At 45.0% G+C, this 19,101-nt stretch overlaps 1 protein-coding gene across 1 annotated transcript; it reads right to left on the bottom strand.

Annotated features, from left to right (window-relative positions):
- Positions 1-15,873: 15,873 nt before the first annotated feature.
- SOWAHA (sosondowah ankyrin repeat domain family member A) lies at positions 15,874-18,684 on the bottom strand. Its single transcript, XM_039484592.1, has one exon. It carries the CDS (start codon positions 18,682-18,684, stop codon positions 17,245-17,247), a length of 1,440 nt encoding a protein of 479 aa, XP_039340526.1. The 3' UTR covers positions 15,874-17,244.
- Between the last annotated feature and the right edge of the window lie 417 nt (positions 18,685-19,101).

Here is a 19,101-nt window from a genome sequence, read left to right as displayed (position 1 = left end):
GCTCTGTGGGACTGGGCAACCCTCATATCTGCCAGTGGAGGTTACTAAAGCATGAGAACAAGATACCCCCTCTAGCAAGTTCCCACTCTTAGAGGGTCTGATTTCTGATCCTCCATATTACACTGCTGCAAAGACCCTCCCACCCATACCCCTTTCCTGATTTGCTCCAGCTTTATCTGCTTTTCTGGGATCAGCTGCAGTGTGGTGGCATTCTTCTATGTTGGCACTTCAGTAAGGGCATACTAAGCACAAATTATGTGGGATAGCCCTGCAAACAAGATGATTCATTGTGTCCCCCATCCTGCCTTTGTTAGCAGGTTAATCTTTATTTTGTAGAATTGATATCAGTAAAAAACTCTGTTCCTCTTGGCTCATCTTGAACAAAAGTCCTCCCGACTCAGAGGTGAGATGAGTAATTAAAAAGACGTGTTCTCATTATTTTTCAGTTCTTCCCTTGTCACATGATTTGCTGAATGTGGAGGATGTCTGGTTACTCAGTATGCAGCTGTACAATAAACCGAACCATGGTTTGGTACAGCCCAGACACCAATGAAATGATGCTCAAAGAGGCACTGGCCTCTGGCTGTGGAACTTTGACTCTCACGTTTTCTCAGAGGGAATTGCTTCTAAAGCTCAGCTCGCATGCAGGTTTCACAACACAGAGCGAAAAATACTGTCAGTGATGCTACGAAGAGTCTTTGCTGCTATAATAAGCTTTGCCTTCAATTCTTGAAAGCCTGTGACTCACGTACTGTATGCTGCCTGTCTTTTAAATGTATTTGGTATAAGGCACAGAACTGCTTGGCCTAGGAAGCAGACAGCAGTGAGTTGAAACAAAATAACTTAAAGTTTACAACAGAAATAGTTATTTAACAGTCAAGAGAGCTTGATGTCCCCATCTTACAGAAACAGCCACAACCAGGAGAGGGCCAGGGGCAAGGAAAGGTCAGCGAGGACCCCTGAGGAGTTTTACTCATACTTCCAACAGGGGAGCTGGGGTGGGTTTTGAGCCTCCCCCCCAGAACAGTCAGGTGGCTCAGCTCCAGATGACCTACATGGAGCAATGGGAATCCACTAGAGGCCAGGGTCATCTGTACGAAAGCTTACTACTGCCCATCTTCCTGGAGCTCTTCCCCTGCAATCTTCTAAAGGAATGTTCCACAGCACAGAAGGGGCTTAGCAGAAAACTGTGAAAGCTTCAGGCTCTATGGACTTTGCAATGGATCTCTTGCAGAATTGGGAATGGGGCCCATCCTAGGCTTACCCTTGCAATCCACAAAGCCTCGTCCACATGAGGGCCTCCTTTGCATGAGCAGACAAGTGCAATATTGCCAACGCAAGCATTCAAAAATAATAATGCATCAGGGTCTCCTCAGTCATGGAACTGGCTTAAAATCATGTTCTAATTGGTAATAATTTTGGTTGTTTTTTTTTTAATTTGCCATACTTTAGTATTAGGATACACTCAAGCCACATTTTCAAACTTTCATCTGCAATCATTTTTCTTTGTAACCCCACCCCCCAGACCTTCTTTTTAATAAATGAAAGCAGATTCTCACATATTCACAGGATTCCAAGAGCTGGGGCTTGAAGAAAACCACCAAGTAGCATGAGACTTGTGATAAAATTGTGAAAGTTGGTGACATGGCAAGTAGTACAATCTGCCCCCAAAATACTATTCTGGTCTTATGTCCAATCCAAATTGTGTCTGCCTTAATCATGGGACTACTTTTAGTGAACTCAGTACTGGTATTAGCAGAATTTGAAAAGTCAGTAGTTTGGTTTAGACTCCATATGAATTTTTTAAAGAGATGTTATGCATTTCAACTGAATATTTTAGCACAATTTATCAAAACTGACTGTGGCATTTTTAAATGTTTCTTTCCTCCCCCTTCCCGAAAACTGGGTTAGTGTAAATTAAATGCAGATGATATTTCTATGCATTTAAACATTTATTAAGCCATGTTAGTGCTTTGGAATGTTGGTTATGTTGAAATATAGAATTATGGACAGAGAAATAACACATTTCTTTCCAACCTTCTGCTTCATTATTGTTTCATTACCTGTCAGTAGCAAACACCCATCATCATTCACAGAGATCCTTGTACATTATTGTATGTACATCTTTATACAATGGAAGAATAGGCATCAATAAGAAAATGCCTTCCTGTCTGATGCTGCTCTTCTAGACCCACAGAAGGTCTTCATACAAGAGTATTTCAGTGCAATAGATAATGTGACAGACATAGCAGAAAATACATCAGATGTAGATTATTTTCAAAAGCATTTTGGTCCTAATTCTCCTCTCACACAATCAGAGGTAACTCCACTTAAGTCAATGGAGTTCCACCAGTATGAAGCCAGTATGTGAGGAAAACTAGACCCTTCGTGGTTAAATGACCCCTCCTGAAAGGCATTTCAAAAGGAGTGTATGATTTACCAACAACATGAAGTTCAAGGAACCTTAAAGATCTCCAGCTCCCCGCTATCAGATGATTCATGCCACACATTTAGGTTCAGTAAAAACAAACCTAAGTAGTAATACAAATATTGTAAGTATTTTAAAATTCTAACTAAATCAGTTTTGGGTTTGGATTGAGACATTTCTCTTGCACTGTTTGCAACTCAGGTACTATAGCCCTGGAATCAGAACATGAGACTGAAATTAACTCATTAGGTTAGTTTCACTGTCTAGGATGAAGGAAGTACACAAATTAAACAGTAGAAATGGTAATAAGTAAATTAGGCCCTAATTCTGCACACAATTATGTACATTAACTCAGTGAGACTACTCAAAGTTAAGCATATGCATGAGTATTTGCAGGATCCGGGCCTTGGTCTCATTAGTCTAAGGTATTATTAATAACCCAAAGAAACCTTTTACTATCTAAAGATTTAACATGACAGTTCCCCTTCAGAAGTCGACTTTAAAAAACACCTACAAATTAAATGTTCAAGGAATGGACAGTTCTGAAAGATCATTACGTATGTTCTTGTTAAACCTATTGAATTGTTTGTATGAATATATATCAGGAAGTTTGATTTGAAGGTGCAATGCTTTTTTTCTTTCCACAGCTGCTCCTTTTACAGAGATGTTTGCCTGGATAACCACTGTAGTTCAAGTTTAACTTTATTAGAAAGAATAAAAGTTTTAAACCACTGGAAGTGGTGAAGAACAATGCCTTGCCTGTCAGTTGGCAATGCTACCACACAGGTGATCTCTCTATTAAATGGAAATCAAACGTATAGTCCCTTTCCCGGTCCAAGAATATAACTGTAGAGGGCTGTTTATAAGATGTAAGCTGTCTGCTTGATATTAAAAGCTGGAATTTGGTTGGTATAAATAACAACAGCTCAATCAATCCCTCCCTCCCAAGGCATCCTTAAGCAATGATGTAGCTTTAAAACTACCAGAAATTAAAAGGGTAGCCTTCTGGTCTTTCACAGCAGACGTGCAGTTGGCTTGGGTACTAGGCAAATTCTCACTCACTCTTAATACTTTGGTATTTGCACATAATGCTTGATAGACCTATCTTTACAACTACCAAACTTTTCGATATGACAAGGCCTTAATGAACAAACACCACAACTGATCTATTGTCTAAAAAGTAGTTACAGTGGCAGTGCTATGTATGTGCTATTTTTATTTCTCCTAATTCCTCTGTCATGTCTCTGTCTAGGTCTCAGGAAAGTGTAAAAGTGCAAGTGTTGATGAAATATGGAAACAACTTCTAAGCAGACAAAGGGGAAACCACCTCTGAGGAGCATTAGCAGGTGTGGAGGTCAGTTCTTCTTAGATTAGTGCCCTAAGCTCCATGATAGCAGTGGGGTACTTCAGGCTGCACATATGAGGCTAGTCCTACATTCCTTGTACATCTAAAATTCCCACTGGGGCTGAGATGTTCTGCTTTAAAGTTAGGGTTAGGGGTACAGCTGGGGATATAAATTTAGTCTGACCTTATTGAGAGGTACAGGGATTCTTTTCTAAAACCTGCTTGGCCCAGCCCTGAATAATTCTAACAGTGCTGTAAAGGCCTACTAACCTTCCCACAAAGAGCAATCAGCTGCTAGCACTCGCCATGCTTTGCCTTTCAAGTAGACAAGATGAATACAAACACCACCTCGTCCCAACAGTGCTATGCCCCTGAGTCTCCCTGGCCTTGCTCTTCGAAGGTATGGAGAGTTCCAATGTGTGTCAAGAAAGTCTCCACAACCAACAAAGGGGAAGGAGGTAGGGAATGTTGAAAATAGACATTTTCAGAAGAGGTAGGAAAGGTTCTCTCCCCACCCATTGACCCAATGGCAGTCCACAGCCTCTCATTTGTTCACAAGCATGACCTGTGTGAGGTACCAGTTAGCTCTAAGTAAGGAAGCCTTTTACTGTGAAAACTGTGACCCTCCAGTGTTTCCATCTACATCCATCTTTTTCACTCTGGCTCTGCTTAGGTAAAAGCTGGGAGCAGGAAGAAACAATGTCATAAAAGGACCCAGCATTTCTGCTTTCAGAGTCCAACTGTTCTCTGAAGCTGTAGATGCTGAATATGGTCCCGATTGTGCAAGCCTTTCCCCTGAAGTCAGTAGGCGTTCTGCCCAAAACCAGCACACAGCTAAAGCTCTGTGCAGTGCAAATAAATACACCTCCCCCACACATTCCTAGTGGTGTTACCACATATGATAACCTTCCACCTGTAACCTCTAATTTGGGTGGCGGCCATGGATTGCTTCACATGCATTTTCTTCTTCTTCTTCAGCAAAGATAGTGACTTTCCCTCTGCCAAGTAGATTAAGGAAGTCCCAGTGCCTCTGATCTTCATTCCAACTCCTGTTCAAAGCACTGGAAAATTACTGGTTTGCAGAGTTGCAGGGTATTGGCACCTCACCACTGCAAGACCTGCTGGACTGCTTCTTACCCAAAGAGGAAGTTAGATAGGGAAAAACGTCAAGAATGAATCCAGTCACTGCCAGAGGGCTGAGCGAGGCACTGCAGCAAATCCCCAATGCAGCCCTACAGAACTCGCAAAGTGACAGAATAATCAAACTGCAGCTGAAGCCTGCTACCTCTCACTTGGTTAATCTGCAGACCTGGTTTTTCCCACAAAACCCAAACAAAAGGGTGGCTTCAGCCCACTGCCCAAGAAAAAGTTGTTAGTAGTGCCCTGTAGTGAGAGCTTGCCTTAGTAAGGTTCTGTTACTTGCATAAAATAAACATAATAGGTACTACTAGCATAGTGGGCAGGAACTAATTACAGCTAAATCAAGTGGGATACAAAGTACTGGTTGCAGAGAGTGATGTGAGGGGAGGAGGAAGGGCAGGCATAATGTTAGGTGGGAAAAGCTTCCTCTCCTTAGGAGAGCAGGTTGGGGAGGGAGGGCAAGGAGTGTTGGTGACCACTGCAGGATAGAACCATCACTGTATCGGCATGAGCCTAGTGATGGGAGTCAGGGTGATGCTGGTGGCATGGGAATAAATATGGTACTTCTAAAAAAACTTGTGTTCACTTACGAGCTGAATTCAGATCTATTGAAGTGCCTGGGAATCTTTCAATTGACTTCAGTGGGTGCTAGATCAATCCTGGATGCACAAAGGCAGCAATGGCCTCCCTTTGGCCAAGCCTCATTGCCTGGAGCCCCACTTAAGACACTTTCAGTCGTCTGTCTGTCTAGAGTTCTTTGCAGGATCTGCAATGGGTCTCCAGTCCTAGGCACTAGTGTGCATTAATGAGGTTCTACAGTAATTATTAAGTGCAATGATGCCCTCTGCTTTGGGAACTCATAGCAACATTCTGACTGTAAATGAATTCTAAGCCAAGAGTAGAACACAACTAGTCCTCAGTGCCCAGAAGGGAGCCCATGTATTAGACATGAAAGACTGAGCAGGCAGTTGGAGTCATACAACCTCATGGATTAGCACCAGAGGCATCCCAAAAACCACTCAAGAAGCAACATCTGAACTTTACTGTTTGCCCCTGAATGTATATGACTTGTCATTGTAACAGAGACAACTAAAATGTCACAAGCCCCCTGAAGCTGAGCCCATTTGTGGCTGAAGCCATGTACTAAAATACTGTGTGAATTATAGGCTTGGTTTAGAGAATAACAAGGCTCCTCTTTCACAAATATTAATGTGAGGGGGGTTTCTAACAAGCTTTCTGGCCATGACTTCTCCCTATCCCAAGCTACCTCACAGAAGATACCACTTTAAGAACAACTTCTAGTTCATCACTTCCCCTTTCCCTGTCCCATGGCGACTCCTGCTGTGAAGTGGAAAATGGCACCAGCAGCCAAGATGGCTGCTGCTTCCTGCTCTGGAGGTGAGTCTCATTTGCTGGTCAAGGATGGGGCTGGTGGTGGGGTTAAGTGGTGATCAAATGCTTTGAGTCAATGTCCTTGAGAGGCAAATGAGTCCTTGCTATTCTATGTATTTATAATGCACTCCCCATCATTAGGTTATCTAAGGTATATGGCTACTAATGATACACACACCAGGGCTTGCAGGGACTGGAAGAAACTACCCAAGGAAAAGCATGTGGGAGGGGTGAGGAACCCATAACAAAACATCATGTAGCAATAATCTTGGACGCTTGCACATATTTCTCTGTTTTTGCATCATCATTGTACTGGTAAATATTGAGGGAGTGGCCATGCTGAGACCACCTGCTTTACTAAAAAGAAATAGGGTAATAGCTTTGTCATTTAAAGACTGAGTGATAGCATCCCATATCCCTCCCCACCCCTGTCCACACAACACATTACATACCAGGACTGTTCATTTGAGTTCCACGGGAACCCGAATGTCTTGGTAACTCTGCAACAATTGTGAGTGTTTTCTCTACAGGGTCCCCCTGCACACTCTTTGGGGTGCTATTTATGGGACAAAATATGCGAGCTGGTCTTCTCATGGTGTTCCAGCTACTCCGGGACTGAAAAGCCATGAGGAGAGCAGATCACTTGTTACTATGCTCAGAAGTGTCACCCTGATGCATAAGGCAGGTTGAGCAAACTGCAAACACAAGCCACACAGACAGATCCCATGTGCGCCCTAGCTACAGAGCAAAGGCCCGATCCTCTGAAATGCTGAGAACTTCCTGCAGAATGCTGAGCACTATCGTCTCCCACTGACGTCAATGCAAATTGAGGCCACTCAGCTCTTCTCAGGGTTGGGCCCTAAGAGGCAACCCTCACTATGGGCCTGAGCCTGATCAAAGCACTGATCCAAACTGGGGAGGTTGAGCTGGGATCTGAAGTCCAGGGCTTGGCCCCGTATCTCTAGCGAGTCCACAGTCTAGCTCAGACTTGAGCTCAAGTCACATAACATTTTGATTCTCTTTTGTTGACTGTTTATTCTCAAGAACTAGAAAGCCGGCCTGGTTTAAATACATAAATACATCATTTACCACAGCAAAGCTGAATGGATTCTTCATTATGTTCATACACTAAATTCCTTGACTGGATTCAACCTCAGCTATGTTCTTAGACAATCCAGAGACTTTTATTTTTTAATATAAGAGGGGAGTGGGACAAAAGGAGTGGGGAGGGAATGCTGAGCCTTCCAGACAGTCATGTTTTGGGTAGCTGTGTCAGGCAGGGAAAGCAGCTGACGTGCAGCATTCCCTTAATACTACATGTACTCATTCTCCTGCTCACACACATAGCGCTTTTCTGCCCACAGGAAAAAGATTTACTAACATAATGCTGATGTTAACAGGGGGTATCTAGTTTGTTTGGTTCAAGGGCACCTTAATGTTCCAATCTAAAAGCAGTACATTTCTTCATCACAGTAATAATTACAAAGCTGAACTTAGTGAACTGAAAGGGATCAGGTTAACAGCCCTGTGGATTCAAGTCCTCTGATGGCAGAACAAGTACAGCATGGACTATCGCAGTGCAAACTCCCCCCAACTCTTGCCAATATGCCTCAAAACCCTGACTGGAGAGAGGCTGACACCTTCAAAGGGCTCCCATTCCAGATCTGACCTGGTCTGGCTTGTGGAATCTACTAAGAATCACAACACAAATTAGTATGGCTACAGCCTTCCTCTTGGACACAAAGTAACTTCACTTACATGTGCCCATCACAGCATTATTAGTGATGCAGGCCCTTTAAATCTGTGCTTTGCGTAAAGCTTGATAAGGCACAGACATTGTTAGCTCTTAGATATGGCTGTCTCTCAAGTCAGCTAGCAGAAGGAAGGATACTGCAGGTGCCAAATTAAACAGGATGAGGAGACTATGATGAAAAATCTCTTTAAATGAATTCCAGTAGGGTAAAGTCGCTTTTAAAGACCCTAGTGAAGCTGCTGGGTAGCTTTTCTATGCAACAAGTAAATGTTCTCATAAAAAGAGCAAAATCCAGAAAGGAAGATTATTGCTAGAGGAATTCAGAGCTACCTACAAAGGCAGACAGAGGGTGTTAACAATGATGGGGACTAACAAGTCATGATCCTGAGAATAGATGACCTTTAGTTACTCATATAATCATTTTTCTGTGACTCAGACCTGTGTGCCCTCAGGTCAATGGGAGGTAAATCCCAGGAAATGCTCAACACCTGTCAGTGGAAGGATAGTCCAATAGTTGGGGGTGCTAGGCTGAGACTCAAGAGATAGGGCTTCAATTCCCTGCTTTGCCACAGACTTTCTACATGTCTATGGGCAAGTCACTTAACTTCTCTGGGCTCCAGTTCCTGAGCTGGATAATAGCACTTCTCCATCTTACAGGGGTACATGAGGCTAAATACGTTAGTGATTAAGAGGTGCTCAAATACCCCAGTAATGGGGGTCATCTAAGTATCAAAGCTAGATAGCATTAGCCCCAAAGTCATTTCCCCACAGGGAAATGCTCGTGTGACTTACACCTGTGGCTTATATTTTCTCCTCTAGTCTCCATATGGGTACCGTCACTTGTAGACAATGAGTGAAGGAGAGGTCTCTGGTATGAATGAGGAGAGAGAGAGAGAGAGAGAGAGAGAGAGTGTGTGTGTGTGTGTGTCTGTCTGTCTGTCTGTCTGTCTGTCTATGGTAGGAGAAGACCCTGCCCGTTATGTTGAGGTTAGGTGGTGGGGGCTGGGGTTTCTGACACATCGCATGATGGTTGCAGTGGACCACAGGAAAGGGTCACGGTTTTCCATACAGCAGAAAGTGGGGGGGTGGAGGGGGAGAAGGTGGGTCTGTATGTTGGGATGGGTGAGGGCATGGAGGACAGAGTAAAGATTAGTGCTGGGCTAAATTTGGAATCTACTGGCTTCCGCTTCTTCCCTGTTAGTTTCCTGATGTGAGACTAGGTGATGTGCTTGGTTGTGATGTGGGAACCTCCCGGGTACAGTAGCTTCAGCACCATTTCCCTCCCTGCTAGGAACCTTGGTGCCAGTGGTCCCCTGAGCCTTATAGAAGGGCCTAAGAGCCTATGCTAGCGTATAGGCCCTGTGTTATTGTTGTCAAAACAACAGCTCCTTAGGGGGGGAAACCATCTCAGACTTGTACAAACAAAACTAGGCCCAGGAAGCTAAACTAGTAACATGAAACACACCTAAAATACCTAAGGGCCAAAGCTGATCACATGCTGGCTGAAGTTTAATTTCATCTGTGCTTTATTGCCACTAAAACCTTCTTTGTTTGATTATATTTTTAAAAGCAATGCCTAAAATCTCTCCCTCAAGCACAGGGCTAGAAATACAATGTGCTGTTATATAAAACGTGTCTGCATGGGAAAACCTTATGTGGATCCATTTTGAATATTAAGCCTTTAGTTCTGTCTCTTATAAACCGTAGGTGGGAATCTTACAGCTTTCAGGATTGTCTGAGCAGAGAGGCAGTGAGAATTCTTCCACAGATAGACTCCTCCTGTGCCCCATCACTAGTGCAGGGTCTCTGCTGTTTTGTTTCTTCCTGCAGCAGCTAAGATTTCACTCAAATTTTCTAGCCCCTTTTGGTTTTAAGATTATGGAGTCCTACCATAGACTCCCCTGCCTAGGGTCCTGTGTCCATCATTTACAGCTCTGCCATATGAGAGCATGGTGGGAGCAAAACACCAGGGACAGATTCCATCCCTTGAATGCTCCTCTGGCAGTGGATAGAAGCTGCAGCTGGCAAAGGAGAATTTCTCCCATCACACACACAGTGTAGGGCCACTGTAGTGTGCTGTCCCCCTCAGAAGCCCCAACGTAGGGGAAGTACCAGGGGTGGGATTGGCAGAAGGTGGGTCTGCAGTGACCTGAGCATTGCTTTGCAGCCCAGAGTGCAACCCCAGAGCCATTTCAGTCCCCAGAGAATCCCAGAATCTGGAGGGCACTAAGGAAGCGTAAAGGCTCCCCTCCCCTGGGGTTGCATCCTGAGCCCCCCCTGAGTTGGTAGCATTTGAAACTCGCTGTGCACAGGCTTAGGTAACTACAGGAGCACCAGGGAGTGGAGAAGCAGGCCCACATCCCTGGAACACAGGCCCTAGCTGTGTTCTGCCCAGCTAACGTCACCTCTCTGAACAGTGCACACAGCCAGAGAGTAGCTCCAGTACAGGCCAAGAGACACGGACTGATCTTTGGGACTGCCCATCCCCAAGCTTATCCCTACTCCATTCAGGGTACAGGCAGGTACTGACTAGTGGGCTGGTTTGTGGTAGCTCAGCAAAGCAGCGCTTTCCCCTCAGAAGTCGCCATCTTGTGTTCCAGTATCCAGGCTTTCATAAGTCTCCAGCCTGTGTAAATCAATGCAGTGAAGTCTGCCTGAGTCTGCAGCCTGGCAGAAACAAGAGAGCTGAAAGTTGTGGGCTGCCGCCGTTCGCCTCAAGGGCCCGGAGAAGCTGAAGTCTAGTGATGACCATTTAAAATGTCACAGTTGTAAACGCTTTCACTGCTGGTTGACAGCTGGCCTGTAACTGATTGAAGCAACAAGGGAGGTGGTTTAGAGCATCAGCGGTGGATCTTCTTGCTTTTTTACTCTCCTCTGCTCTTTGGGGAGCCAGGATGGAAGTTTAGGCTGAGAGGAATAGTTGTGTGAAGCGGGAAGTAGAGGAAGCCAGGCAGGATGAGTGTGGGGAGAACCCTTCCAGAAATGTGTGGTGGGTCTGGGCCCACTTCAACCTTAACTGCCCCAGGGTGACCTCACAGCAAGTGTGAAAAATCGGGACAGGGAGTGGGGGGGAATAGGCGCCTATATAAGAAAAAGACCCAAATATCGGGACTGTCCCTATAAAATTGGGACATCTGGTCACCCTAAACTGCCCCCACATCCAGGCCCAGGACAGGAAGGTCATACAGAGGGAGCAAGAGAAAGGGACAGGAGTCCCCCGAGGATGTCATGGAAGACCTGGCTTATTTGTCAGACCTCCCAACAGTTTGCTCCCTGCCTCCCTCAGAGTTCATGCCACACTCAAAACCCCACATTTGCAGTTACCCCACCAAGGATTGGGGGGTCCCTTCGCAGCCAGGCACTGCTGCCCTTTAAAGGGCAATGGGTATCATTTGGAGGAACATGTGATTCTAGCTCCCCCTGCTGGGGATGAATAATAATACCCAGCCGTTATGTAATGGCATTTTCCATGTGATGTACAAACATTAACTAAGATGCTGTCTCTGCAGCAGCCCCCAACACAAGGTGCACTCGGGTTTTGCCTTTTTTTTTTATCATGGACTGTTTCCCCCTCTTAAACAAACAACATGCTCTTTGTGCCTAAACTGCATCTGTGCCAAAGGCATGCTAGTGCAAGCTTAATTTGGAGAGTTCTTCATTAGCACAAATCACTGGAAACATCAATAACTGTCATGGTGCAGTTTTACTTTGATTCATATGTAAATCAGAAGGCAAAGGAATGTAGGTCCCAGGGTGGCAGTATGCAGAGCAGGAAGGAGAGGAGGAGCAGAAAGGAGAGGGGCAAGAAATGGGCAGGACAGGGAGGAGACTCTTACTCATGTTATGTTTGTACCGTACCGTATCTAAACACGCTTGGTAAAGAAACAGTTCAATAACAGTGATTAGCACTGAAACTGTTCAATAGCAGTGATTAGCACTTGACTATAAAGTACTCGCTCTTCTCTCAATGCCTTTGTGAGTCAGGGATGATCCCATTTGACCGATGGGGAAACAAAGGCAAACAGGTTGAGGTCAACATTTTCAAAAGGGTCCACTCTTTCCGTGTGTCCACCTGCAGCTCCCACTGACTCCAACTAGAGATGTGGGGGATCCAGCAACGCTCCAAATCTGGCCCTGTGTGTTTCAAGGTCAGCATGTTTTTTTTTTAAAAAGGTGATACTTTAAAAAATGTTTAGCCTAAATGCCTTGTGAAATGACACCAAAGCTGAGACTATTGACAAGAATTCCCTGCTTATAGTACAGTCACTAGCCTGAAGCTAAAATCTTCCTTAAGAGATTCTTTTCCAAGGCAAACTCTTGAGATTTACAGAGAACCGTGCTGGTTTTGAGAGGGATGTTCAGCAGCCCACAAAAAGGTCATTAGGGACCTGACACTGGGAGCATGTCATTGTGTTGCTATCACACAGCTTGTCTTGGAGGCCAAAGTCCAGCCTTTCTGCACTCACCCTGGGTAGTTACTATTGGGTGGAGCGATCTATCTTCTGGGTTTGTTTATTTTATTTTTTTCATAACAGCAACTCTCAGTGTCCTATCCGAGCACTGACTTTCTGAGCTACTGGGATTCTTTGGAAAAGGCTGAAATATCTATGTCGATGGGGGGAAAAACAAACTAAGCAACATAGGCCCAATGTTACTTCTTTCTGACCTTGAGTACAATTCAACTAAAACATAATCTAGTTTTAACCCAGCTGATGTGGGTGTTGCACTATAGATCTTGTAGAATTTGGGTAAATCAGCTCAATGTGACTACATGTTTATAAAATGTTACGCTAGCTCAGGGGTAGGCAACCTATGGTACGGGTGCCAAAGGCGGCACGTGAGCTGATTTTCAGTGGCACTCACACTGCCCGGGTCCTGGCCACTGGTCCAGGGGACTCTGCATTTTAATTTAGTTTTAAATGAAGCTTCTTAAACATTTTAAAAACCTTATTTACTTTACATACAACAATAGTTTAGTTATATATTATAGACTTATAGAAAGAGACCTGCTAAGAATGTTCAAATGTATTACTGGCACCCGAAACCTTAAATTAGAGTGAATGAATGAAGACTCGGCACAGCGCTTCTGAAAGGTTGCCGATCCCTGCGCTAAATTCTGATTTATATTTACAGTAAGGATATCACTATGTAATTAATTGTATCAGATACTAGGGGATAGCCATTACCTGTCTTCCCTTATTTTGTAGTATATGCTGTATTATGATGCATTTATTAAAGCATCAAGGACCAAATCTCACAGCCATTAATTCAGGTGAAACTCCTATTGAATTCACTGTGGATTTTGCCTAAATAGGGGTTGTTAAATTTGACCCCAGTGTAGTTTGAAATAATGGAGAGTTATAAAATCCATCTGCTTGTAACTTCAAAGGGCAAGATTCAGTCCCCAAATAGAAGAATAAAACTGATATAACCTTGATCATTGCCAAGAAATGTGCCTTTCTGATTTGCTGGGAATTAAATACTATGTCTCCTTTACAATCACAACTGTAGCACATGAAAAAGAACTGCAGAACAATAGAGCCTTGGTTTGAATTCAAGTTATTGTTCACTAGAATTCATTTCCATAGAATTACAATGGATTCATTCTCAATACCTCTGAGTATTGTTTGTACTTGTGGAAGTGAAATGGTATTGGGAACACTAACGAGTGCCTCAGTAATTAATATCTAGGTTTTTAAAAAAATTGTTTAGTAAGAAGGTAGGCATGAACTGAGTCACCATATAAACTTGTTGATGGTCAGCCGCACCCATCGATTTTATAGATTGCAAACTTTTCTGTTTGTTTTGCAAGGTGCTTAACACACCCTCGAACATGGTCCAAATGAATTATAATAACGACACACAGGCTTTGTCTTCACTGCAAAAATATAGCATGTTTTTTACACTGAACTAGCTCAGTCAATGTAAAATCCTAGTGGAGACAAGGCACAGGTAGCTTTAACCTAGATGTAAATAGTCAAGGTCAACTCTATAGCCTCCACTTGGGGTGCCTTGTCTCCACTTGGATTTTACATCAAGACAGCCACGTTGATGTAAAAAACCACACACACCCTTTTCCTTTTTTTGCACTGAAAATAGAGCCACAGTTTGTTGTTCTAAGAAACACTTACTGTAACTATGCTTTTTATCTGCAGGGGAACATGAAAGGACACTTTCTCAAAAACAGTATAAAAGATTCCAACATAAAATATGAACATGGATTGAGCATATCCATATTTTATCATGTAGTCTCAGAACGATAAAGGGCTGAGTCACTCAAGTGATAGTTTTCATGCCTGTAGCCACTGAATATTTTTACTAGCTAAAGTGCCTTTACTTTGCAACATGGCTGCAATATGTCAGGCTCTGCGGTGTGCCCATTTAGGCTGAAGGAACAGAATGAGGTGTATACTGTCAGGTGGTCTACAAGTAAATCTTAAGAAATTCATATAGGGTTATGCTATATTAACTGCATGGGTTTTTCTTCTAGAGCAACGAGGGTTTGATTTCCATTTGCACTATGCCAAGGTTAGTATCTATCATATTGATCATGTTGACATCATCAGCTACAGAACCAATTGGCTATTTTTTTTTAACTCTACCAATGCCAAATATAGAAATCATGAGGTGCTTGGTCATTAACATTTGCTTACCCGCTTGATTAGCTCAATACATGAGCAGGGCCCATCCAGAACAATCCATTATCTTCTGAGATAAACAGGGCCAAAGCTGTCCCTGGAATCAAGAGTTCCACTTGGGATGAATGTGGCCCACTCCATGTGGTATTTTTAATGAGGGGAACAAAAGGAGGTGGGGAGGAGAGCAAGATGTCTTTTCCAGTCTGCACTGGTAGTGCAGTACAGTTTGTGGAATGTTTCAACAAAGCCTGTTAGGCTGACAGAAAGAGGAAGTATTGGGTTTAATTCAAGGCTGAAATCAAAAACATTCCAAAAGTTACTGACTTGCAAAGAATTGCAGAGTGTGCAAGTAGTGGGGCACTGCAGAAACTTGACCACCTAATGGGGATTTAACAAACAGAGCAAACATAATTATACAATCAGCTTTGTCCTCGTATGGTTGAACTGTATGCTGGTTTTTAAATAGCTTCCAGTTTTAAAGAGAAAATGATTGTGGTTCAGTAGACTGGTCACAGGACTCAAACCTGGATTCTGTTCCCAACTCTGCCCCTTAACTACCTCTGATCTTAGGCAAGTCAGCTGACCTCACTGTGCTTGTTACACTGGGCCAGTTCCTCAGCTGGTATGACTCCACATCACTCCAAAGTCAGTGGACCTAAGCCAATTTACACCTGCTGAATATCTTCCCCTCCATTTATAATATAGGATAGTATCTACCTACTGTAGCAAAGAGCCTTGAAATCTGCCGAGGAAAAAGTATACTACATAAATACAAATAATCAAAGGGACTTAACAGAGGGGACTAATTGGTCCTTTAGGTTCACCATAAACTTTGAAGCTGAGGGTATCTTTTCGCTACCGGCTGGATCGGTGGGCAGCGATTGATCCAGCGGGGATCAATTTATCCTGTCTAGTCTAGACATGATAAATCAATCCCTGAGTGCTCTCCCGTCGACTCCTGTACTCCAGCTCTGCGAGAGGCACAGGTGGAGTCGATGGGGGAGAAGCAGCAGTCGACTCACCGTAGTGAAGACACCGCGATAAGTAGATCTAAGTATGTTGACTTCAGCGTAGACCAGGCCTAAGTTAAAATGCATGATTGCATATACAGAACCAGACACATTAAGAAATTTTATTTAGGTTAGTTTTACTTTTAACCAACTTTAATACACTCATTGGAAATATCACATGGCACTAAACACAAAATTCACATGCTCTTTGGAATTATATGTTGAACTGTGTGAACATCCAGACAGAAAGAAGAGGCAAGAGGAACACAGTGTTCAGATACACGTTGTTTTAGTAGAGGTCATGCAGGCATTTTGTTATGAAATACCTAACATCATTAAACCTTGGTTTTATAACTCTTTATTGTAATTGGGTCAAACACAATTCTTAACATTTATAGGACAAGCAACACAAAAATAGTCACCTAAACTTGTATTTCCAGTTGGCTATCCATATATAAAAATCTATAGTCTGAGGAAAATTTCCCTGTAGTTAGATTTTCACCTGAATGTCCCACTATCATACATTTTAAAAGTCTGCTAGATTCTTTTAAAGGCGCATTTGTTAAATTACCATTACACTTAAAAGTTCACAGTATTATCAAAATAGCTGGTTGATACCATTTGTTTTGTGGTCAGAAAGTTCTAAAAAAATGCTGAAGTCAACAATGGTAATTTAGCATTTAAATTGAGGTAGACAGGTTAGTGTTTCGATGGGCTAGGGTTGCTTTTTCTCATTGCATAAATGGTTTTGTATTCTACACACAGTAAAATACATTAGACAACAATTAGAATAGTTGCTAGTTAGCATTTCTAGCAGATAAGTTTGTTTTTAAAAAGTTAGAGCACTAAATCTTTTAAAAAACAGATTTTCTTTGTCATTATCTATTTGTTACCAAATTAATTGGAAATGTCATACAGAATTATCCATCTTCCTTATTATTTAACTTGTTATTTAAACCTGCAGGATAAAAAGCCATTTTAAATTACAGTACGTTTGATTGATCTTAAAATCAAGGTGTAAATAAAATGTGCAACAATCCCTTATCCTAGTCCTACTTTCCACCTCAAAGAATTACAAACTCACTGGAGGAATTTGTAGATTAAGAAGATTGTATGTTAAGCATTGTAACCTGTCCACACAGTATTGTTTTTTTTTAAATATTGCAGCCATTAGGCATAGAGTTAGGGAGTCTTTGTGAATTAAATTAACACATCAGTACATCGGTAGGTACAGTATTTTTAAGAGAATCTGATTCAGCTTTGTTGAAATCAATGGAAAGACTGCCATTGACTTCAATGAGTTTTGAAATCAGACCCTATATAGTTGACCATTAAACAGCTTGGGGAGGGGAGTTGGGGGGGGGGGGAGAAACAGACTGCTTCTGTGAAAGATGACCAGGGCCTAGATCCTCAAAGGTATTTGGGCACCTAACTCATTGATTTCTCTGGGAGTTAGGAGCCTAAATATCCATGAGGATCTGGGCCCAAGAAAACTTCTATACATTATTTGCATTACTTTGATTTCAAGAAGACAGAGACTAGTGACTGAAGAACAGCTCAGAAACTGGTCTGTGTTTCACTGTGGCCTGCTCCTCCTCCTGCTCTTCCTCCACTGCTTCGACAAGAGAAGAGTAAGACGGGAAAGTCCCCCTAGTCTTAGGCTTCTTCCTTGAGCCTGCAGATGCATTAAGGAGCTTATTTAAGGAAGAAGTCTTCTTCAAACCCCTGCTTAGATCATAGAAGGGCATGTCATCAGATAAGACTCCAAGGAAGGTGCTGGTGGAGCTCAAGATGGAAGCAGCAATTTTTGGGTTTTTCTTGATTGGAAAGGCATGTCCGATACTGTTGTGAAGGTCAGGATCACCCAGCAGATGCCTGACTGCATAAGAGGACCCTTCCTTTAAGTAGTGGTGTGGCTTTTTCCCACTGTAGTCTCTCAGATTAACCTGGACATTGTATGTCTTGACCAATGTGGTAATGACATCTTCTCGGCCATGTATGGCAGCGATGTGGAGGGGAGTGTAACCTCCGTAGGACTTCGCATTCACATCGATTTCAGTGCCACCTTTCTTGGCCACCTCAATGATCTTCCCCACCATGTCACAGTTCCCACTCTTAGCTGCCCAGTGCAGAGCTGTGAACCCGGACATGAAGTCCCTTTTCCCTGCCAGATTGGCATCGGTCAGTAAGAGGCCATGAAGCCGCTGGGACCACTGGCCGGCGGTGGCTTTCACCAGCCATTCGTGCTCCAGAGATTCCAGGGGAACAGCAGCAGTGTAGCCGGTTTCTTCGCTCACCTTCTGAGTCTTTGACACCCTTCGCAGGTGGGGCGACCTGGCACCCGCCTCGTCCACCTGCCTCCTCTTCATGTGCGGGGATCTGGGGGAGGCCGGCTCAGGGAGGGCCAGCAGGGTCCCCACTTGCAGCCCGGGTGTGTCCTCAAGCTGCTCCTGCTGCCTTGGCAGCTCCTCAGCCCCTCTAGCCGGCTGCGGGCAGCGCACTGGCAACATGCAGGGCTTCTGGGGGGCCTCTCTCTTGGGGGGCCCGGCCATCCCCGGGGGGGGCCCAGGCGTCTCGCCGTCCTGGCTCTGGAACAGGCCCCTCAGCTCGGACACAGGCTTCGGGCGCCGGCTCTCCTCAGGGGACGGCTCGGGGGCGCGCCCCTGCCCGCCTGCCCCGCTCTGCCCAGCGCCCTCCGCAGGCGCCTCGGGGGGCTGCGCCCCCTCGCCCGGCTCCCCCCCAGCCTGGGCTCGGAGCTTCTTCCGCAGCACCACGAACTTGGCCCCGTCCAGCTCCTTCACCACGGCCACGCTGTTCACCAGCGCCGTGAAGCGCTCGCGGCGGGCGGCTCGCTCCCCGGGCTCGCCGGCCTCCAGCAGCGGCTTGAAGCGGCCCCGCAGCTCCGCGCTCCGCACCTGCCCGCCGTGCTCCCGCAGGAAGCCCAGCAGGGCCGCCCGGCTCGGCTCCGGCTCGGCCATGCCCCGCACCTGCACCTGCGAGCGCTGCCTCCCCGGGCGCGGCTCTGCTCGGCAGCCGCTCCCCGCTGGGGGGTGGCGGCGGCGGGACCGACCGCGAGCGGAGGTGTCTGGGATTTGTAGGCGAGACGCACCTGAGTGTGACCCCTGCGGCGCCCCCCGCTGCCTGCCCCGGGGAGCGCTGGCTCCGGCCCGCTGTTCACGCCGCGGAGCAGAGGCCGCCGGCCGCAGGGCTTGGCGCGGTCCCCAGCCTCCTGGGCAGCGGAAGGGCTTGGCCGCCCGCAGCATGAGCACAGCGCATCGCCCCGTGTGGGTGGCACCCTGCGGGGCTTGTGCGATCCGGCAGCCTGCGCGGGGACTCCGCCGGGAGCCCCTAGCCCCGGCTCTGCTCGCTGCATCGTTAAATGCGCCCATCACCGT

The sequence above is a fragment of the Mauremys reevesii genome, linkage group 8, assembly GCF_016161935.1.
Source record: "Mauremys reevesii isolate NIE-2019 linkage group 8, ASM1616193v1, whole genome shotgun sequence".
Lineage (NCBI taxonomy): Eukaryota > Metazoa > Chordata > Testudines > Geoemydidae > Mauremys > Mauremys reevesii.
This window is presented reverse-complemented; position numbering and strand designations above follow the sequence as displayed.

Coding starts and splice junctions, on each gene's coding strand:
- SOWAHA (XM_039484592.1), bottom strand. CDS start 18,684: ATGGCCGAGCCGGAGCCGAGCCGGGCGGCCCTGCTGGGCTTCCTGCGG.